General features: G+C 38.8%; 1 protein-coding gene across 5 annotated transcripts in view; it reads left to right on the forward strand.

Annotated features, from left to right (window-relative positions):
- The window catches only part of NCOA1 (nuclear receptor coactivator 1), a 206,888-nt gene that overhangs the window by 123,114 nt on the left and 65,701 nt on the right, over positions 1-18,073 (forward strand). For all 5 annotated transcript variants that reach the window (XM_006147233.3, XM_027771343.1, XM_006147235.3 and 2 more), the window contains exons 9-11: positions 8,638-8,785; positions 10,014-11,334; positions 15,092-15,272. In XM_006147233.3, coding sequence (XP_006147295.1) covers positions 8,638-8,785; positions 10,014-11,334; positions 15,092-15,272 — 1,650 coding nt within the window. The remainder of the gene's footprint in view (positions 1-8,637; positions 8,786-10,013; positions 11,335-15,091; positions 15,273-18,073) is intronic.

Consider the following 18,073-nt stretch of genomic DNA (forward strand, 5'->3'; position numbering starts at 1 on the left):
TCTTTCCCTCTAGTCATTTCTAAATGTCTCCTTTCACAAAAAAAAAAAAAAAAGAAAAAGAAAAAATTTCAAATAAAAATAACTTGTAGTTTTCTCAGAAATTAAATTATCCAGAGTTCACATGACTCTGATTTTAGTGTTTTGGAGATTCTGGACAACTTGCCAAATAGCTTTAATGGATTGAGCACATCTTTTTCTGATATTTTATATTTAGCAGTATGTAGCCTGGTAAGAGAAATGTGGTCCATGAAACACTAATACAGGAATCATCTGTTAAAGATGTTAACCTGCCAAATTAAAATCTCAGATGAGAGCCTAGCTATTTTAATAAGTCTTGAAGGAAATACTGAAGTTTGGAAGCCACTGCTCCATCCGGAAAGGAGAGCAAGGCCACAGTGTGCCCACTGCTGTTCTGTTTCCAGCCCAGCCTGACTGTGAGCCCGTGGATGGCACGGGACAACATAGCAAGACCGCGTCTTTAAAAAGAATGCAGAGAGGTGTGATTTGCTTTGACAGTTTCCTTTGCTGCCTCTTTACTTAAGGACAGTGTGAAAAGATAAGGCAAATTATGTCACCTCATCTTTGATTTTGTGCGAAAGTTTCCAGTGATTGATATTTAGGCAAGAAAAATTTGCCCTCCATCTGTCATCTTTTTTCCCACCTATTAACTTACTCTTTGAAGGGAGCAGCTGGTATAAAATTCTAAAATGCATTAAAATTTTTAGTTCTTAGCTTAGCTGTTCATGTTCAGCAGCTTTTGACAGAGACAACCCGTGAAGTTGTTTTAAAGGGAATCTACTATTTTATTTTCCAAAGTCAAGTTTGAAAACCCACTGTAGCCAGACCATATGGGGGCATGGGTTAGATTAAAGGAGTGGTCCCACATTGAGATTAGGGAAGTGGGTGGTATTAGGATGACGTGCAGAACTTTTTTAACTAGAAAAAAATCCAGGTGGCATATATGTAGTTTAGAAAACTACAGGCCCTGATCCTTTCAGAATCATGACTTTAAAGAGAGGTCTAGGGTACCACGCTGCCTCAAGCCTCTGATAACGTGATTCATCCAGGACAGTTGTGAAGCGGATTTCTGGACTCAACTCATATTCCCGAATCAGAATGTAGGTCTGATACCTTCTTAGAGAAAAGTTGGAAAACATAAACCTAGTTGCACAAAGTATCAATAGTTATCACTTCATTCACAATGATGTTTGGGAAATGCTTCCATCTCCCACTTTGGAGGATTGGAAGGATACATTTAAGATATTTAAGTTTCTAAAAAGTTCTGTACTAAAGATACATTGTAAGCTTTGTTACTCAGACTTATTTTCCACTGAATACTTTTTGCTGTAGCATGTCCATCAGCAGTAGCCATAGGAAATGCGGGGTTATATATACAGCCTGGAAACTAGGGTGTGAAAGGCCTAGGCACCTGTTCGCAGTGCTGTTACGGATAATCATTTCTTGTCTTTGAAATGCCCATGACATATTGTCGTTATATTTCATAGTAAGCAGAGAAAGTATAGCATAGACGGTATGATCTCACTCTTGGGTATCTTTTTATTTATCTAATTCTAGAAGATTACCAAAACATTAATATGTTATCTCTGAGTAATGAGACTACAAATGACTTTATCTTTACTTCTTCATTCATCTCTCTATTATATTAACTTTATAATCTCAAAATAAAGCTATTTTTACTTTTTAAAAAATGTCATGAGTCAGAGTTGGAAGAGGTTTATAATATCAAGAAGTTTGGAAGTATTGCTATAAAACAGAAGTACTCGTATTAATTATTAACTAGAATATTCTTTGAGACTTGTGTAATGTGATTAATTCCACGGTTCACACAGCAGAGTTAGCTGGAAAGTTTTTATGTCAAACTTTTTTTTTGGAGAGATTTTCCTGCTATAGGGTGCGTGCACTCACCAGACAGACAGAGGGACAGAAAGCGAGAAATCACCCCCCCAGGGGTGATGGCCATACTTCAATCCCTTCTCCCCCATTCTCCTGTCGGGATCTTGGGCAACACACACGTGCCCTGCATGAGTTTTAAGCCACCAGGTCCGGGACTTGAACTGCGGTCGACTACATGGGAGTCCAGTGACATAGCCATTACCCTAACTGTGGGTCCCCCGTATGTCAAACTTTTTTAAATATGAGTTTACTTAGCTCTTGTAGAAATTTTGATATACCGAATAGAGTTTACTTATTGGTGATTAAAAATCTTAAAACATCCAAGGATAATTCTATTTTTCTTAATAACAATTTTTTAAAAAATATTTTCTTTCTGCATCTATCTAGGGAAATACCAAAAAGAAAAGAATCCCTACCACCATTGACCTGTGGTGCCCCACCACACATTTCACACCTTCCCATTTACTTCAGTCAGTAAGGCATGTTTGTCCGAAGCGATTTCAGCACGAACTTGGGAGGGACCAAAAATGCAAATAGTTTTACTTCTACGTACCATGACCAGCGAAATTTTAGTGTTTCCTTTGCTTATAGCTTGGTCGAAGCCTCTTCTAGGGAAAAAATAAGAACAACAAAACAAAAACAAAAACAATTGTCATGTTAAATAATTTTTGGACAATTTCTGAGGAGTCAGTAATACCCCTTTAATAATATTCCTCTTTATTAAGTCTTCTAAAAAGTTTGGAAATGGTCAGAGGAGTCACAGATAAAAGTACTAGCTGGATAGATGGCAAAACTATATCAGGAAACAAGGCCAAGATCTGTAATCAAAGTGGGATTCCAAAACTAAGCCTTGAAGCTCAACCGGAGGGGAAAATCTGGTGTGCAGAGCAATGATTGTCCTATCAACTTCGTAAAGAATTGGGACTACCTTACTTACCTCTTATTTCAAAATATTAGTGCTTATTATATAAGGTTGAAGCTATTGAAGTATTAGGTTGTCAGGAAAAGTCATGACCATATTTTCCTATGCAAACATGTGCCATGACTTTTCCAACAACCCAGTAAATGTTGTCTAAAGATTGACTGAGGGACTAGCAGGTGGAGTGGTGGTCAAGGCGCTGGACTCCCACATGACCAACCACGGTTTGAGTTCCTGATCTGGCCACTCGCTTTCTCACTTTCTCTGTCTCTCTCTGGTGAGCACACGCGCCCTGTAACAAATTAAGAATAATAATTATAAATAAAATTAAGTAAATCTTAAAAAAATAAGTCCGAGTGACTCATGGCATATGAAATGGAAGCTGTTTATCTTTGGTGCTTCTTCCGGAAATACTCATTTAGTACCTGTGTATCCTAGGCTCGCTCCCAGCTATCCCTCACAGTATTACCAGCTCCGTCTTAGGGAAGAGTAAGCGGAGATGGGTGAAGGCTGATTCACTGAAGTCCTAAACTGGTAAATGACAGTCAGAGGTCTAGGCTGAACGCGACTCCCAGCTCATTCTTTCCTTGACGCATACTGCCTTCCGGTTTACTGTATCTGAACAATTTTTTTATTGAAGAATTATTTTACTTCATTATTATTTTCATTATTATTTGTTTAATTTGATTGGAGAGAAAAGAAAAGTAGAAAAGCAAGCCTCCAGGTCCAGTACTCAAACCGCAGTCAACCAGGTGGGAGTCCAGTGCCTCAGCTACCATGCCACCTGCCGGCCCCAGTATCTGAAAAATTAACCACCAGAATTTTAGTTAACTGGAAAGTCTTCTTGTGCTCCCATTAATGGAAGTTCTATTTGATTAAGTACTGCCTTTTCTTACTTGATGGATGGCTGTGCACAGCATAATACGCTGAGTCTTATTTCACACATTATCTTCCTTGAAAAGCAGGCCAACTTCAGAATGTAAAATGTGATCATTTCCTTGTATTAAACTGGTAGGGTTCCCCAAATTTCAGACTTTTTACCAGCTTAGATAAAGTTCTATATGTTAGGCATCATAACTAACCAGAGGACTATTGTTGTTTTTATAATCCACACTAAATATCTTAATGTTCCCATATTAGCCTGAGTTTCCACAATAGTTCTTTCCCCTTTATAAGGCTTTTCAATAAATTGTGAAATTTCTCTTGAATCATTTCTAGTACAAAATTAAATCTAGATTCCTAAAAAAGCAAATACATAAATAGAGAAAATATTTAATAGAGTATTTGAGAACCTGGTAAGATTGAACTCTATCCTTTAAAGAAAAGTTATGACAGTTGATCGCATGTCAATATTAAACTAGTGAGGTAAGATTCAAGTTAAGGATCAGTCAGTCAGTACTTACTAGAAGATCGTATCTCAAGGCATAGTTCAAGATTCAATAGAAACTGGAAAATAAGAGTGGGACACAGTACTAGCTCTTATGTTTATTCTTTTTTTTTTTTTTTGGAGAGGTTTTCGCTATAGGGCGCGTGCGCTCGCCAGACAGAGAGAGAGACATAGAGGCAGAAAGCGAGAAATCACCCCCAGGGGATGGTCACACCGCAATCCCTTCTCCTCCATTCTCCTCTCGGGATCCTGGGCACGCACGCACACGCACCCGGCATGAGTTCTAAACCACCGGGTCCGGGACGCGAACCACGGTGGGAGTCCAGCGACATAGCCATTACACTAACTGCTGGTTCCCTCTTATGTTTATTCTAGCTAAAGAAGAAAAATTAATGTGTGAAAGTTATCCAACCTGATAGCCACCAGTCACAAAGTGCTATTGAGTATTTAAAAACTGGCTAGTCTAGGGAGCCAGCAGGTGGCATTGTAGTTAAGGCTGTAGACTCCCACATGGCCGACTGAGGTTCAAGTTCCGGACTTGGTGGCTTGCTTTCTTACTTTCCCTTTCTCTCTCACTCTGCTCAAATTAAATAATAATAATGATGATGATAAAATTAAAATAAATTTCATAAATAAAAACTGGCTAGTCAGAGGAACTGAATTTCTTTTTTAGAATTATTTAATTTTATTCATTGTCATATTTTATTTTATTTTATTTTATTTTATTTTATTTTATTTTATTTTATTTTATTTTATTTTATTTTTTTGAAGTTGACCAGAGAAAGACAGAAAAAGAGAGAGAAGGAAAGTGAGAAGGCAAGCTGCCAGGTCCGGGACTCAACCAGGGTCAGCCATGTGGGAGTCCATCTGCCTTAACCACCATGCCACCTGCTGGCCCCAAGGAACTGAATTTTAAATTTCCTCAGTTTTAAGTTTAAATAACCACAGAGGGCTAATGGGCTTCTTATTGGACAGCGTAGCTATCTGTGAAGAGCCAACGGAAGTTTTCCAGCAGTGAGGAGGTCCTGAAAAGCAGTCAGTGATGAGGAAATAGATCTAACGGTATAAGCAGAATGACATGACATTTTTTCAGTCTCATCAAGTTTCTAGCTGTATTATTATTCCAGATTAATTACTGTAAGATGCCACTTTTAAAGTAGATCTGACCAGCGAATGGTATAATGGTTACGTTGCTGGATTCCCACATGGCCTGCCATGGTTCGATTCCCAGACCCAGTGGCTTGAAACTCACATGGGGCACATGTGCACACCTGCCCACAATTCCCAGAGAATGGGTTGTGGTGTGACCATCTCCCCTGGGGGGTGATTTCTTGCTTTCTGTCTGTCTCTCTGGTAAGTGTATGTGCCCAATAGCAAAAATCTCTAAAAAAATAAACAAACAAACAAAATAACCAACACTTTTTTGTTGAGGTTCTTTTTCCAAAGTATGTTGTTAAAAAGCTATTAACAGGGACCAGCAGATGGTATAATGGTTATGCTGCTGGACTCCCACGTAGTCGACTGTTGTTCAAGTACCAGACCCAGTAGCTTAAAACTCACACTGGGTCTGGGAACCAGCAATTAGTGTAATGGCTATGTCGCTGGACTCCCACGTAGTTGACCGCAGTTCACGTCCTGGACCCGGTGGTTTAAAATTCACACTGGGCGCATGTGTGTGCGTGCCCAGGATCCTGAGAGGAGAATGGAGGAGAAGGGATTGCGGCGTGACCATCCCCTCTGGGGGGTGATTTCTGGCGAGTGCACGCGCCCTATAGTGAAAACCTCTCCAAAAAAAAAAAAAACAACTTACACTGGGTCTGTGTGTCTGTCTGCCCATATCTCAAGAGGAGAATGGAAGGGAAGGGTTTGCGGTGTGGCCATTCTCAGGGGGGGGGGGGCGACTTCTCGCTTTGCGGGGGGGGGTGATTTCTCGCTTTCTGTCGCTCTGTTTCTCTTGTCTTTCCGGTGAGCACATGCACCCTATAGGAAAAATCTCCCTTTAAAAACAAAACAATAAAACAGCTATTAACAGTTGAGATTGTTGATAAGCTTTTAGGATTTGCTATAGCAGACATTTAGTTATATCCGTCCCCCAAAATTATCAGTGTTTATTAAAGGATTTTTTCTTATTATTTCATTAGACACGCGAAATTTCCCCACATATCATATCTGGCAAATATACCGATGATTTAGCCGAAATTGCCAGATGTGATTGGTTGGGCATGCATCTTAATCCTTTCCGTTAAGTTTATATGGTTTGCCACATAGGCAGATTTGTTATAGTATAAATTTTCTTCAGTTGATACTGTTTATCCCAGATACTAAAATGGAGCATGTCTTCTCTTTACTTCAAGTAATGTATAGCTTCAGATATCACTCGTTAATTGGTCATTTTAAGTCTTCTCATATATCTTTTAAAAAGTAATTGAAGCTCTTTCTGAAATGTCTTTGAAAACGAGGACTAACATTTATTATAGGTTAAATTATAATAGTCATTTGTGGTAGTAATTCTTGTGTTTCATGGATATTATTTTTAACCTTAATATTGCAGAATCTATTAAATCTTTGTTAGAATTCTATTGTGTTACTAAAATTCAATTATATTTTATAATTTAGTAGTCTGCTGTAGACTTTACTGTTTAATAAACACCTATATGGTTAGAATTTTGTCTGTTAGTAAAGCTTTAAGACAAAAGTAGGAGCTGGCAGGTAGAATGATGGTTAAAGTGCTGGACTCCCAGCAGACCTAGCAGACCAAGGCGTGAGTCCCAGACCTGGCAGTTTGCTTTCTCACTCTCCCTTTCTCTCGCTCTCTGTCTTTGGTAAAATTAAAACATAAATAATAATATCAAATAAAATAAATAAATAAATCTTAAAAAAAAGAAAAAGGACAGCGACCGGCAGGTTGCATGGTGGTTAAAGGCACTGAATTCCCACATGGCTGACTGCAGTTTGAGTCCTGAACCTGGCAGCTTGCCTTCTCATTTTCCCTTTCTTTCTCTCTCTATCTCTCTCTGATCAAATTAAAAAATAATTATAATAAATGGAATTAAACAAATAATTCTTTTAAAATTATGCTGTTTATAAAACAATAAGATTACTTAAACCTGGTTTTTGTTCCTTATATTAATAATCACTGATTTATCTTCATTTGCTTACTGAACTTCCCAAATTCAAACATTAAAAATAATACCCATATTAGGGTCGGCTGGTGGCATGGTGGTTTAAGGGCACTGGACTTCCACAAGGCCAAGCAAAGGTGGCTTGCTTTTTTACTTTCTCCTGCTCCCTCTCTTTCTCTCTGTCCCTTTCTGGTCAAATGAAAATAAAGTCAAATAAAATAATTCTTTTAAAAAATAATAATTCATACACATATGAATATAATAATTTATCAAATGAGACCTTAGTGATTCACATTCCAGTAAAAAAATTAAATTTGTTAGCTGAGGATCTCTACAAATCAGTCAAAACTTAGAGGATTTTATTGTATGTGGATTATATCATATTAGAGTTGTTATTAAAAAATCAGCCAGCAAAAGAAAAAAAAATAAATAAACAAGCCTTGTTAAAGATAACACAGGGGCTGGCAGGTGACATGGTGGTTTAGGGTGCCAGACTCCCACTTGGCCAACCATGGACCTGGCAGCTTGCTTTCTCACTTCCCACTCTTTCTCTTTCTCTCTGTCTCTCTCTGGTCAAATTAAAATGGATAGATAAATAAATAAAGTTAAATAAAAAATAATTCTTGGGAACCAGCAGTTAGCGTAATGGCTATGTCACTGGACTCCCACGTAGTCGACCGCGGTTCGTGTCCCAGACCCGGTGGCTTAAAACTCACGCCGGGCGCATGTGCGTGTGTGCCCAAGATCCCGAGAGGAAAATGGAGGAGAAGGGATTGTGGCGTGACCATCCCCCCTGGGGGGTGATTTCTCGCTTTCTGTCTCTATGTCTCTCTCTGTCTGTCTGGCGAGCACACGCGCCCTACAGTGAAAATCTCTCCAAAAAAAAAAAAAATTCTTAAGAAAAAAAAAACACAGAGAAAATGAGAGGGGAGAAAAGTACTTCCTAGTGTTTTTAGTGGAGATTTAGTTGATTTGAAATGTTGCCCCATTGTAGAGAGATTAAGGATAATATTTTTGTGATTTGGGTTTTCTTTACAATCATAACTTAAGGTGAGGAGGCATCCATTCTTCAAATAGGACTAAATTGAAGTTTGTCATTGAGTGGTATATTTCAACTGAAATCATCTTCCCCCTTAGATATCTGTTTTGTCTGAAGTATTCTGTTGAGTCTGAACAGCAGCAGTTGGGAGGGCATTTCAAATGAAGTTCTAGGTGGAAATAAGGCCTGGTAACTCTCCTTTGCCCAACGTACAAGTGTCAGAATTTTAACTAGGTTTCTCTTTTGTTTGAAACAGTGATGACTCGTGGCACTGCCTCCAGCCCATCCTATAGATTCATATTGAATGATGGGACAATGCTTAGCGCCCACACCAAGTGTAAACTTTGCTACCCTCAAAGTCCAGACATGCAACCTTTCATCATGGGAATTCATATCATCGACAGGTACTACTTATTTGGAGAGCGTCATATGAAATAAGCCAGTTAGATATCTCTTCCTAGAGAAAAATTTTATACTCTTAATGGTTAGGAAGCAAATTCTATATTAGGCATAAAGCCAGAGTGATAAGCATATAATCCATATGTCCATATCGGGATTATAGTGTTGTCGCCTAATAGCTTTGTTGTTCATAAAAGGAGACAGGAAAGGTGAGGCTGAAAATATGCATTTCAGGGGGTAAAACCTAGACTGCTTGTTTACATTGTTATGTTTATTTGTATTTTTAAGAGTGCTTTGTTTTCATTAGGGCAAACTTGATGGCTCCTGAATTCAAGTTGACAGTTTCTCACAGCAACTCTAAATCATTAGACTATCAACTCGATATTTTTTAAAATGTCATTGTTTCTAATTTGTCCCCCTCTATAAATATGTCTAATGGTGGTATACATGGTAAATTCACAAATTTTTACTTACTCAAAATCCTACATTTACAGCTGTTTAAATTTTAGCATTAAAAACAAAGACATTTCCCCTCACTTCATCTTTTGCTCATCAGATGTATTTGGTTATTGGAACATGGTAATGCCAGTCACAAATCTGTTATAATTATGAATTTGAGTAAAGAACCCAGTGAAAACCTGAATTCAGTACCCTGGGTTTTTGTTTTTGTTTTTCCCAATTTTTAATTATGCTTGTGAGTGGAATTAACACAGTTCTTTTTTTCATATTGTGATTTCTCTTTCAAAACATCTGCTATGCCTGCATATCACCCCTTTTAATTTTTACATCAGTGACATAGTATTTTCCTTACCCAGTCTTCCTCTTTGGAGTTGAAATACTTAAAAGCTGTAACAAAGGAGTCATGAATAAGTATTTTATAAACAAGCGTGTGGGAAGTTTTTCTTGCAACCCAAAGTATTATTGTAATGTTAATTGAGTGTGTTCAGTTTTAAAATGCTTCTAAGTATATATACTGAATTTTGTACTAAGACTGAGAAAGATTTCTTTTTCTTTTAACTGAGACAGTTGACAGATGTCAAATGTAAGGGTCCGTAAGCACGGTTTTTTTATTAAGTGGTGCTAATATTTTACAGTATTATTAACAGTCTACTGTTTTTCCTTGATTTAGGTGATAGAGAAGTTTTTCATAGTTTATAATATTAGTGAGGTTAATGTTCCATTTTAATGGAAACCAATGAAGATGTTTGAATAATGATGTCTTTTTCCCCCTAGGGAACACAGTGGGCTTTCTCCTCAAGATGACACTAATTCTGGAATGTCAATTCCCCGAGTAAACCCCTCAGTCAATCCTAGTATCTCTCCAGCTCATGGTGTGGCCCGTTCATCCACATTGCCACCATCCAACAGCAACATGGTGTCCACCAGAGTAACCCGCCAACAGAGCTCAGACCTTCATGGCAGCAATCATAGCAATTCTAGCAACAGCCAAGGGAGTTTTGGATGCTCACCTGGAAATCAGATTGTAGCCAATGTTGCCTTAAATCAGGGACAGGCCGGTTCCCAGAGCAGTAATCCCCCATTAAACCTCAATAATTCGCCTATGGAAGGTACAGGAATATCCCTAGCACAGTTCATGTCTCCAAGGAGACAGGTTACTTCTGGATTGGCAACAAGGCCCAGGATGCCAAACAATTCATTTCCTCCTAATATTCCGACATTAAGCTCGCCTGTTGGCATGACAGGTAGCTCCTGTAGTAATAGTAACCGACCTTACTCCAACATCCCAGTGACATCTTTACAGGGTATGAATGAAGGGCCCAATAACTCCGTTGGCTTCTCTGCCAGTTCTCCAGCCCTCAGGCAGGTGAGCTCACAAAATTCACCTAGCAGATTAAATATACAGCCAGCAAAAGCTGAGTCCAAAGATAACAAAGAGATTGCATCCATTTTAAATGAAATGATTCAGTCTGACAACAGCTCTAGTGATGGCAAACCTCTGGATTCAGGGCTTCTGCATAACAATGACAGACTCTCAGATGGAGACAGTAAATACTCTCAAACCAGTCACAAACTAGTGCAGCTTTTGACCACAACTGCGGAACAGCAGTTACGGCATGCTGATATAGACACAAGTTGCAAAGATGTACTGTCTTGCACAGGGACTTCCAGCTCGGCCTCGGCCAACTCTTCAGGAGGGTCTTGCCCCTCCTCCCATAGCTCATTGACAGAGCGGCACAAAATTTTGCACCGGCTCTTACAAGAGGGTAGCCCGTCAGATATCACCACTTTATCTGTGGAGCCCGATAAAAAGGACAGTGCATCTACTTCTGTGTCAGTGGCTGGACCAGGACAGGGAAACTCCAGTATCAAACTAGAGCTGGATGCTTCAAAGAAGAAAGAATCAAAAGACCATCAACTCCTACGCTACCTTTTAGATAAAGATGAGAAAGATTTAAGATCAACTCCAAATCTGAGCCTGGATGATGTAAAGGTGAAAGTAGAAAAAAAAGAACAGATGGATCCTTGTAACACAAACCCCACCCCAATGACCAAATCTGCTCCTGAGGAAATTAAACTGGAGTCCCAGAGCCAGGTGGGTAATTCCTTGCTTTGCAGAATGTTCACTCCTAGCTATTTTTTCATTTTAATTTGTTCTTCTCCAATCGTGGACCAGATTTGGATTTGCACTATGTTTGGTCCCATTTATGGGGAATGTATTAAAAGGTCAGTAGGGGCTGGCAGATGGCGTGGTAGTAAGGTGCTGGACTCCCACATAGCTGACTGCAGTTCAAGTCCTGGACTTGGCAGCTTGCTTTCTCACTTTCTCTCTTTCTCTCTCTCATGAAATATTTTTTTAATAGTAAGATATAAAATTAAATCTTAAAAAAAAAAGGATAGTAACAACATGGAAAAATCAGAGGATACCCTCAAAAGTCCTTGTTGGAACTTTACAGGGCTACAGTCTTAGTATGGCATTCTAAAAAAAAGTTTATTGTTCTTTCTTTCTATAAAATCAAGAGTTCATGTTTTTGGAGACCTTGAAAAGTATCCTCCCTGCCCCCTCCTCCAGCCTTAGCTGGTGAATCCAACTCTTATATGTGTTTCGAATAAGCACCCTAAATGACCTGTCAAGGGGAGCTAAGTTTGGGAACCTCTGTCATCAAGGAAATGGGAAAGAAATGTCCAGAGGTAGACAAGACCACCTACTGACACGCTTATTTCCTCAGAAACATTTTCTAAGACTGTTTTCCTTCTCATCTCATTCTGACCACTGCCAACTTCCATCAGAGTGTAGGGACTTAAACATTCTGGATAAGAGAATACTACTTTATATAACATATCCTTAGACACAAGTAAATAAAACCAAGCCTTTCTATAACTTGTTATGGATTAGGAACCTCTGTGTCAGAATGGAACAGAGGTGGTGTGAAAATTAGGAGGCAGGGCCAGCCAGTGGCCTGGTGGTTAAGACAGCTGGATGCCACATGGCCAACTACATGGTTTGAGTCTTGACCCAGTCAGTGGCTTGAAAAACACTCAGGGTGCATGTCTGCATGCCCAAAATCCTGACAGAAGGAGAAATGGAGGAGAAAGGATTGCAGTGTGACTATGCCCGTGGGGGATGATTTCTCACTTTTCTTTCTTGAGCTCTCTCCAGCAAGTGCCCTATGGCCAAAACATAAATAAATAAATAAATAAATAATAACAAGCAGTCTCACTTGCTAAATAATTGCTTGTGGACTCTGAAGGAATATAATAAAAACAAAAAGTGAGATTCCTCCTCTCTGGGAACTTGCACAGTATTTAGAAGTAACGGACAGAGCCGACAGTGCATTTACAAAGCAGTTCACCAAGAAGACTGACCACTGTGAGACAGGGGTCATGCTTCGCAGGCACAGCTCCTTCAGTTCACCAAGAAGACTGACCATTGTGAGACAGGGTTCATGCTTCGCAGGCATAGCTCCTTCAGTTCACCAAGAAGACTGACCACTGTGAGACAGGGTTCATGCTTCGCAGGCACAGCTCCTTCAGTTCACCAAGAAGGCTGACCATTGTGAGACAGGGTTCATGCTTCGCAGGCATAGCTCCTTCAGGTTCTTGAATTGGCTTTATTTTCTGCCATCATGTTACACAAAAGTCCCTCTCTCCTCAGACAGACTGCATTCTAGGCACCTGAAAGTCTTTGCCATTCCTGGGATAAGCATGTCTCCTCTAAGCATCTTCTGCCCTGCTCTTTCTGTGCCTGCTGACCTGCTACCCATCCTTCACAAACCAGTTCAAAGCATCTCCATAAAATCTTTCCAGGTAGCCCTCTCTACTCTCAGTGTTTGCATGGTCTCTGTTTACTATTTATAGCAATACTATTGTGACCATTTCTTCACATGTGTGCTCTTTGGGAACAAACTGTCAGATTTCTCGGTACAACAAGACTAATGATTGTACCAAGAAAAAGTGCTTTAAATAATAAGCATATTATAACTCTCACCCTCTAAAATTAACTTTAAAAAATAACAGCTTTGTAAAATAAAGCCATTATGTGCATTCCTGGTATATCTGTTTTGGTGCACATTTGCATGCATTCTGCTGAGTTTATCCTAGGAGTGGAACTGCAGGATCATCAGGTGAGTTCATCTGTAGTCGACCATTCCAGCTTTTTGAGCATGTAAGAAGTCCTTTCTAGTTGGTCCATATTGTTACTGTTACTTGGTATTGTCAGTCTCTTGAACTTTAGCCATTCTAGGGTGTATGTAGTATTAATTTGCATTTTCCTGATAAAAGTTCATCGGTCATTTGGATATTTTCTTTTTTAAATTACCCAGTCTAATCTCTTGCCCATTTTGTGGAATATGTTATTTTTGCTTACTGACTTATAAGAACTCTCTGTATTTTGGATGTGAGTCCTTTTGGTTATGTATTTGCAGTATTTTCTCTATGCTGTGACTTGCTTTTTCTTTCTCTTGGCGGTGCTTTTTGATGAAGTGAAGTTTTTCATTTTAATAGAGTTCAGTTTATCAATAATTTCCTTTATGTTTAATGCATTTTGTACATACATAACAAAAGGCATGTTTAAAATATTCATAGCAACTTTATCTCTGTTGATTGAAAACTGGAAACAACCCAAAAGATCCATCACAGTAGAATGACTAGCTACATTGTGACATATTCTTACAGTGGGATACTATTTAATAATAAAAATGAATGAACCATCACTACATGTGACAATAAGTTTGAATCTCAGAAATGTAATTTTGAAGGAAAAAGCCAGACATTTAAAAAATACACACATAAAATTATTTGAGAGGACTTCAAAAATTTCATGGAAAAATTGTTTGAGTTTATTTTGTGCCAAGAATTTTTGAAATCCTTGTGTCATTTTTCTGTAAACTTTTTGAAGACCTCATATTTAGACAATGAATACAGATTTTAATTGGCTTAAATTATGAGGTCGAAAAAAGATAGGCATTTTATGTTGATTATCTAAAGGTCATCATAATGATATTGTCAAATAAGGCCAGCTTTCCTCTATCACAACTTCAGACAAATGTGAGAACTCTTTATCTATTTCTGAAGATATATTTTTTAAATTACTGATTTCTTAAATGAGAAACTTATTTTTCTGAGGTTTTTGAAGCTGATACACTAAAAAAGCTAATTCTTAAGCTAATTTAAATTATGAAAGAATTCAAGTCAGTGTAAATTTAAAGTAAGACATTTTAGAAAATTTAGAAAAATACGACAGAAATCACTCATTATGCCGCCATCGTAACACAGTACTCTTGAACACTTCTTCCAGTCCAAATTTTTCCTGTGCATAAGTTTTATTGTGATGTATATTAGATAAATATTATCTTATATCCTGTAGTACATTATTATTATATTTAACACTTTTTCCAGTGGACAATTAGATCATGTAATTTCAAAGAAGTCTCATCATTCTAATTCTTTCTTCTTTCTTCATTCTCTTATTTTCACTTAATTCATAGATTAAAAAAACAACTTTTGGGACTAGCAGATGGTGTAATGGTTATATCGCTGGACTCCCACGTGGTTGACTGTGGTTCAGGTCTCAAACCCAGCAGCTTAAAATTCATGCCAGGCATGTGTGTGTGCATGCCCAAAATCCCAAGAGGAGAATGGAGGAGGAGGGATTGTGGCGTGGCCATCCACTCTGGAGAGTGATTTTTTGCTTTGTTTCTCTCTGTCTTTGTATCTCTGGTGAGCACATGCACCTTATAGCAAAAATCTCAAAAAACAAAACAAAGCAAAACAAAAAAACCCACCAGCTTTTCTCCTGCCTTGTTTCAGGTAAAAGCAGTTATATTTTCTCTAACTTTGGTTTTCGTTTTCAGTTTACAGCTGACCTTGACCAGTTTGATCAGTTGCTGCCTACGCTGGAGAAGGCAGCACAATTGCCAGGCTTATGTGAGACAGACCGGATGGATGGAGCTGTCACCAACGTAACCATCAAGTCAGAGATCCTGCCAGCTTCACTTCAGTCCACCACTGCCAGACCCACCTCCAGGCTGAACAGTAAGCACTGGGGACAACACCTTTGAAATGTTTAGTGAACCTGTGTATTACTGCTTGTCTCTCACCATTATTACCATTATGTTTCTCTCACCTTTTGTTTAATAGTAAAATATATTGGGACCAGTAGGAAGCTGGTGGTTAAGGCACTGGATTCCCACCATGGGAGGCCAAGGCCAACCATGGTTCAAGTCCCAGACGTGGCTACCTACTTTCTCACTTTTCTTTTCTCTCTCTCTCTCTCTCTCTGTCTCTGTCTCTCTCTGGTGAGTCTGCGTGCCCTATAGCAAATTTTAAAAAAATAATAATAAATTAAATTAAATTAATAATTATTTTTAAAAGGGTTACATTTTTTTATTAGTGCCACTATACTCAGTAATTATATTTAGACTTATGAACTTCACTCACCATGTGTATTTTAAATTACAGCATAACTTCTACTCTTTTGTAATTAATGTTAAGGTGAGCAATTGGTACTAAAGAGAACAAGTTTGGGAACCAGCAGTTGGCGTAATGGCTATGTTGCTGGACTCCCACGTAGTCAACTGCAGTTTGAGTCTCAGACCTGGTGGCTTAAAACTCAATCTTGGCACGCGTGCGCGCGTGCCCAAGATCCTGAGAGGAGAATGGAGGAGAAGGGATTGCGGCGTGGCCATGCCCCTTGGGGGGCGATTTTTTGCTTTCTGTCTCTCTGTCTCTCTCTGTCTTCTGCTGAATGTTCGCACCCTATAGCAAAAACCTCTCAAACAAAAAAAAAAAAAGAGGGAACCAGCAGTTAGTGTAATGGCTATATGGCTATGTCACTGGACTCCCACGTAGTCGACCGCGGTTCGCATCCTGGACCCGGTGGCTTAAAACTCACGCTGGGCACGTGTGCATGTGTGCCTAAGATCCTGAGAGGAGAATGAAGGAGAAGGGATTGCGGCGTGGCCATCCTCTCTGGGGGATGATTTCTCGCTTTCTGTCTGTCTGGCGAGTGCACGCGCCCTATAGCAAACCTCTCAAAAGCAAATAAATAAATAAATAAATAAATAAATAAAAGGGGAAAAAAAGAACAATTTTGTGTCCTTACCTAGAAAGTCTCAAAGCAGAATTTTCAGAGATACAGTATTGGGTTAGATTATGTTTCCCAAAGTGTATTTCTTGAACATTAGTCCTATGAGTTGCAGAAAGAAGGAGTTCTGTTCTAAAATACATTGGGCAAATGAAATACGTTTCATACATTTCCCTATTAAAGTTTCATTGTGCCTTTTCCTATTAAAGTTTTGAGAAGAAAAAAATAATAACTTTGAGAAGTCCTATATTAAGGAAACCACTGGAGATTTCTTTAACCCAGCATTTTCCAAACTTTCTTGATTACAGAATAATTCCTTTTCTCAAGTACCACATGGTATCCCACAAAATGAGTTTTCCCTGGAGGAATATTCGAGACAGCTGTGATAAAATATGTTACTGTTACTCTATCCCAGGTTAGCATTCTCATTAAGAGACACTGTGATAGCATAATATTGGGTCATTAGAAAAGTCATGTTTTTCTATGCAAAAATGTGTCACGACTTCCAATGACCCAATACTTCAGTTTCAAGAAGATAAGACTGTCAGGTTTTTTTTCACCCATCAAATTTCAAGGTTGAAAAAAAAAAAACAGTGGTAATAATTTCATTGTGTGACCTTGAAACTACAGGAAACAAAATAGTTCACTTTTTAAAGTTTGTCTGGGTTTCTAATCTTATTTCTGCCTCTTTTCTATGGGATCAGATGTAGGACTTGACTTGCTCAATGTTACTGGAGCTTTTAGCTATCATGACCCAATTTCTCAAAGTTTAGCAAGATTTCTAGGCAGCTGTGAAAAAGAATCTTGAGTCATCTGTGACATTTGTGGAAGCAGTGTCAGCTGACTAGAAGCACTAGAGGAGTAGTTGGGAGCCTACATTCAGGTCTTACATTCCCCCTTTATTAATAACATTACTTCAAGGAAATGAATTTTTCTGAGCCTTAGTCTCTCTCTCGCTCTCTCTTGTTTTTTGTTTGTTTTTGTTTTGTTTTGTTTTCTTAGTTTGCCATAGGGCATATGTGCTTGCCAGAGAGAGAGAGAGAAAAAGAAAGCACTCCCTTGTGGGGGATAGTCACTCACAATCCTTTCTTCTTTTCTCCTTCCATTAGGGATTTGGGGCATGCATACATACATGCTGGGTATGTTTCTCAAGCCACTGGGTCCAGGACTTGAACTGTGCCATTGACCATGTGGGATACATCTGCTTTATCCACCATGCCACTGACTGACTCTGAGCCTTATCTCTTTATCTGTAAAGTAAGAATTAGAATGACTTAGGGGCTAGCTAGTGGCATGATGGTTAAGGCTTCTGGATTCCACGTGGCTGACAGCACAGTTCAAATCCCTTACCTGGCAGTTTGAGAAACATGCCAGGCACATGAGCATGCATGCCTCAAATCCTGAAAGTAAGAAAGAGAGTAGAAAGGAAAGTGGCATAGCCATCCCCCATGGTGGTGCTTTCTCACTTTCTCTCCCTACCCCCCACCTCGGCAAGTACACATGCCCTCTGGCATATTTTAAAAATTAATTTTTAAAATAATTTTTATTAATTTTAATTATTATTTATGCATTTCACTGTTATATGTTATACATCATTTAGATTTTAAAGAGACTTTACCCAGCACAACACACACCTCCAGCCCAGTTGAGAACATGTACTCACATCCTCATCAACAAATAATAAACCATATCCACATCCCACAAATGCCTTACCTCTCCATTTTTGCCCCAAATTTCCTTTCCTACGCTC

This window comes from Tupaia chinensis, unplaced genomic scaffold, assembly GCF_000334495.1.
Source record: "Tupaia chinensis unplaced genomic scaffold, TupChi_1.0 Scaffold000207_1, whole genome shotgun sequence".
Taxonomy (NCBI): domain Eukaryota; kingdom Metazoa; phylum Chordata; class Mammalia; order Scandentia; family Tupaiidae; genus Tupaia; species Tupaia belangeri.